The sequence below is a fragment of the Clupea harengus genome, unplaced genomic scaffold (genome assembly GCF_900700415.2).
Source record: "Clupea harengus unplaced genomic scaffold, Ch_v2.0.2, whole genome shotgun sequence".
NCBI classification, from domain to species: domain Eukaryota; kingdom Metazoa; phylum Chordata; class Actinopteri; order Clupeiformes; family Clupeidae; genus Clupea; species Clupea harengus.
The window spans coordinates 90,001-95,000 of NW_024879592.1; the positions used below are offsets into that span (position 1 = coordinate 90,001).

The 5,000-nt window shown below is 43.0% G+C and overlaps 1 protein-coding gene across 1 annotated transcript in view; it reads left to right on the plus strand.

Moving 5' to 3' along the window:
* LOC122128535 (neuronal PAS domain-containing protein 2-like) overlaps positions 1-5,000 on the plus strand; it is a 31,415-nt gene that overhangs the window by 17,404 nt on the left and 9,011 nt on the right. Inside the window, 4 exon segments of the mRNA XM_042704160.1 lie at positions 688-794; positions 2,419-2,566; positions 4,441-4,522; positions 4,744-4,870. Coding sequence (XP_042560094.1) covers positions 688-794; positions 2,419-2,566; positions 4,441-4,522; positions 4,744-4,870 — 464 coding nt within the window.

Genomic DNA, 5,000 nt, shown 5'->3' on the forward strand with positions numbered 1-5,000 from the left:
CTGAGCTTGTTTCAGCTGATAAGGGTTACTAGGTCACTCAGTCAAAATGGCTGCACAAGCCCAGCGGCTGCAAATCCCAGCAGTGGGTGTAAGGACTGACTGGAGACTGAAAGAACGAGATTGAATGCAAATGTATACATATACATTTAGAAATACAGACACATATAGAAATAATACATATACACATACACATTCATACATTTTTTTTATGATCATAAAAGCACCTTGAGATTTCTTTGTATTTTAAAGTGTGCTATACAAATAAAATCCATTATTATTATTATGATCATGCATTTTCTTATACAAGGTCTTCTAGAAGGTGAAATCATAGTCCCTTTGTCTGTTTACCTCTGCTCTGCCTCCAGCAGCACTAAGTCTAAGGTGTGGAGTCTCAGGGAGCTCTAGAAACACAAAGGTGAAACATGTCATATGGATGGATGCATGGAGTGGATGTGTTTTAGTGTCATTATTCGCTTAGGTTAAAGTTATTCTTAAATGACGAAAGGAACACAACAATCATGAAGAAACGTTCATGGGCCAGTTTGTCTCACCCTCTGTGTGTGTGTGTGTGTGTGTGTGTGTGTGTGTGTGTGTGTGTGTGTGTGTGTGTGTGTGTGTGTGTGTGTGTGTGTGTGTGTGTGTGTGTGTGTGTGTGTGTGTGTGTGTGTGTGTTGTTTCTCTCCTCAGAGCCTCTCCTATCATAGGCTATCTGCCATTCGAGGTCCTGGGCACCTCCGGCTATGATTACTATCATGTGGATGACCTGGAGCTCATAGCAGAATGTCATAAACAATGTGAGTCCCCCTTCCTCTATTGGTTTCTTTTGATCATCTGTCTTTCTTTCTGTCTTTCTCTCTTTTCTTCACCCACTCTGTATCTCCCTCTGATTTTCTCATTCCCCTGTCTCTCTATCTTTATCCCTCTATCCCCCTCTTTCCCTATGCCTGTCTCTCTATCTTTATCCCTCTATCCCTCTCTTTCCCTATGCCTGTCTCTCTATCTTTATCCCTCTGTCCCTCTTTCCCTATGCCTGTCTCTCTATCTTTATCCTCTATCCTCCCCTCTTTCCCTAATGCCTGTTCTCTATCTTATCCCCTATCCCTCTCTTCCTCCCTATGCTGTCTCTCTATCTTTATCCCTCTGTCCCTCTTTCCCTATGCCTGTCTCTGTATCTTCTCATCTTTCTGTTCCCTTCATCAACCCTCTCCGTGCCTTTCCCTCCCTCTCTCTCTCTCTCTCTCTCCTTCCTCCCATGTGTGTCTCTGCTTCTGCTGCTGTTTCAAACCATATGGATATCTGCCATCTGCTTCTCTCTCCATCGCTTCTCTCTCTCTCTCTGTCTCTCTCCCTATCTCACTGTCTAACATACTCTCTTTCTGTCTCTCTCTCGCTCTCTCGCTCTCCTCTCTCTCCCTATCTCACTGTCTAACATACTCCCTTTCTGTCTCTCTCTCGCTCTCTCTCTCTCTCTCTCTCTCTCTCTCCCTCCCGCTCCCTTTCGCTCACTCTGTTTTTTCCATTTTGCTGAAATAGGTCACTTCACTGTAGTTACAGCACTCTTTCCATTCCCAGTGGCATCAGCAAGCACTGGGTATTGAACTTGTTCGCTACAGAATGTGTGTGTGGTGTGTGTGGTGTGTGTGTGTGTGGTTGTGTGTGTGTGTGTGTGTGTGTGTGGGTGTGTGTAAGAGTCAGAGACATATAGAATGTTTACACTGCAAGTATCTTTCACAAAGAAAAACTCAAGACTATGGCTTAGATATAACAAATAGTCAGATTTCAGATAGTTGTCTAAATCATATGTTGCATCACACGGCATTTTAGTTCTTGACTATCTTAAGCAGGATTACGGTAGAGTAAAAAGTAAACAAATACCCGACTGAGTAACCGCATCCAATTGTTATGCTCCATTTACCCCAGCATAAAATGTTTGTCTTTTGGAAGAATTCAGCAGTTACATTTTACTTGGAAAGTTCAGTGAAGAGTGAAAAACATTGCAGCAACAGTAAACAACACTAGTGTTAAATTGAAACACAACAAAAACAAGTGATGATGTCGTCACTGCTGTATACGAGTCAGTCTTCAATTTTTTGTGAAACGGCCTAATTTGCATTCGACTAATCTGTGAGCAAAGTAAGACTGGGGTAACACTACAGACTCGTCTAAAATATTGTTGTGAAAGTGAGCTTGCTTTGTCTAGAAATGTGACATGTTCCTGCATGAGTATGTGTGTCACCTGAAAGTGTCTGGTTTCTGGTTCATGTGAATCTCCGTTACTTAATGCGTGTCACCTGGAAGTTGAATCATGTCCAAAACCAGATGTATCAAAATGCAATCAGCAATAAGATGCTTTAATTTTTTCTATATTGTGACTGAATTTGTTTGTGTGTGTGTGTGTCTTTATATTGTTCTCTACAGTGATGCAGTTTGGGAAAGGGAAATCGTGTTACTACCGATTCTTGACAAAAGGCCAGCAGTGGATCTGGCTCCAAACACACTACTACATCACCTACCACCAGTGGAACTCCAAACCAGAGTTTATTGTCTGCACACACACTGTAGTCAGGTATGTACACACACACACACACACACACGCACACACACACACACACACACACACACAGAGACACACACACACAGAGACACACACACACACACACACAGACAGACACACACACACACACACACACACACACATATTCACACACACACACACACACACACAGAGACACACACACACACACACACACACAGACAGACACACACACACACACACACACATATTCACACACACACACACACACACACACAGTTATAGTTTCACAAGAGCTAGTTGTCTATTCTCTAGTTCCCCCTAGTGGAACGGAATGAGCATTGCTGCTACAAACCCAATTATCTCTCTCCTCAACAAGTATCTGTCTTAATCCTTTAGAGACTCAACATATCTGTAATACTTGAGAACTGAAATATCAATGACACAGACAATACGGTGTTGTTCTCAGGCGGTGATTGATTGTGATATATTTGCCATGATGCACTGTTATGTGCAAGTTCTTGAAAGTCACACTTCTGTAATGTCCAGGAAACAAGTTTGGATTTGTGGCAGTGTGTGTGTGTGTGTGCACATACTGTGACCTTCCTGTTTCACATCTCTCTCTTTTCTCTGAGTAGCTATGCTGAAGTGGTGTATTACAGCTTCTTCTCTCTTCCTCTCGTCCATCTCTCTCTTTTCTCTGAGTAGCTTATGCTGAAGTGGGTGTATTACAGCTTCTTTCTCTTCCTCTCGTCCATCTCTCTCTTTTCTCTGAGTAGCTATGGCTGAAGTGGTGTATTACAGCTTCTTCTCTCTTCCTCTCTCATCTCCTCTTTTCTCTGAAGTAGCTCATGCTGAAGTGGTGTATTACAGCTTCTTCTCATCTTACCTCTCATCCTCTCTCTTTTCTCTGAGTAGGCTATGCTGAGTGTGTATTACAGCTTCTTCTCTTCTTGCCTCTCGTTCCATCTCTCTCTTTTCTCTGAGTAGCTATGCTGAAGTGGTCGTATTACACGCTTCTTCTGTCTTCCTCTCTTTCATCTTCTCTGCTTTCCTCTGAGTTAGCTATGCTGAAGTGGTTATTACAGCTTCTTCTCTCTTCCTCTTGTCCATCTCTCTCTTTTCTCTGAGTAGCTATGCTGAAGTGGTGTATTACAGCTTCTTCCTCTCTTCCTCTTGTCCATCTCTCTCTTTTCTCTGAGTAGCTATGCTGAAGTGGTGTATTACAGCTTCTTCTCTCTTCCTCTTGTCCATCTCTCTCTTTTCTCTGAGTAGCTATGCTGAAGTGGTGTATTACAGCTTCTTCTCTCTTCCTCTTGTCCATTCTCTCTCTTTTCTCTGAGTAGCTATGCTGAAGTGGTGTATTACAGCTTCTTCTCTCTTCCTCTTGTCCATCTCTCTCTTTTCTCTGAGTAGCTATGGCTGAAGTGGTGTATTACAGCTTCTTCTCTCTTCCTCTTGTCCATCTCTCTCTTTTCTCTGAGTAGCTATGCTGAAGTGGTGGTATTACAGCTTCTTCTCTCTTCCTCTTGTCCATCTCTCTCTTTTCTCTGAGTAGCTATGCTGAAGTGGTGTATTACAGCTTCTTCTCTCTTCCTCTTGTCCATCTCTCTCTTTTCTCTGAGTAGCTATGCTGAAGTGGTGTATTACAGCTTCTTCTCTCTTCCTCTTGTCCATCTCTCTCTTTTCTCTGAGTAGCTATGCTGAAGTGGTGTATTACAGCTTCTTCTCTCTTCCTCTTGTCCATCTCTCTCTTTCTCTGAGTAGCTATGCTGAAGTGGTGTATTACAGCTTCTTCTCTCTTCCTCTCGTCCATCTCTCTCTTTTCTCTGAGTAGCTATGCTGAAGTGGTGTATTACAGCTTCTTCTCTCTTCCTCTTGTCCATCTCTCTCTTTTCTCTGAGTAGCTATGCTGAAGTACGAGCAGAGAGGAGGAGAGAGTTTGGACTCGAAGAGAGTTCCACTGAATTGGCTGCCTCTTCTATGAAGGTAACACACACACACACACACACACACACACACACACACACACACACAATGCACACAAGAAAACAACCATACCTATCTTAAAACCTACACAGTGACAAACACAGGCATACACACCCACATGCAGTCAAAACATATGCACATAAAGTATGGCTACTATGAAATGTTCTGTTTTAATGTTGTGTTGATGTTGGTATATGACTGTGTGTTGTTGTGGTTGGCAGGGGCAGGAGGTCTTCGTGTGTCCCCCTATAGATCCTCAGGCAGACCGATCTGCAGTCAGTGGGGCTCGCTCCGTGTCCTCACACAGCTCTCGCAAGTCATCACACACGGCACTGTCTGACTCAGCCTGTGAGTGACACACACACACATGCATGTATAGAATTAAATATACACCTGTATATGCACACACATACACATACAAGCATACATTTTCCATACAGATCTGGGAACACACACAGATAAACACAGATAACTATAT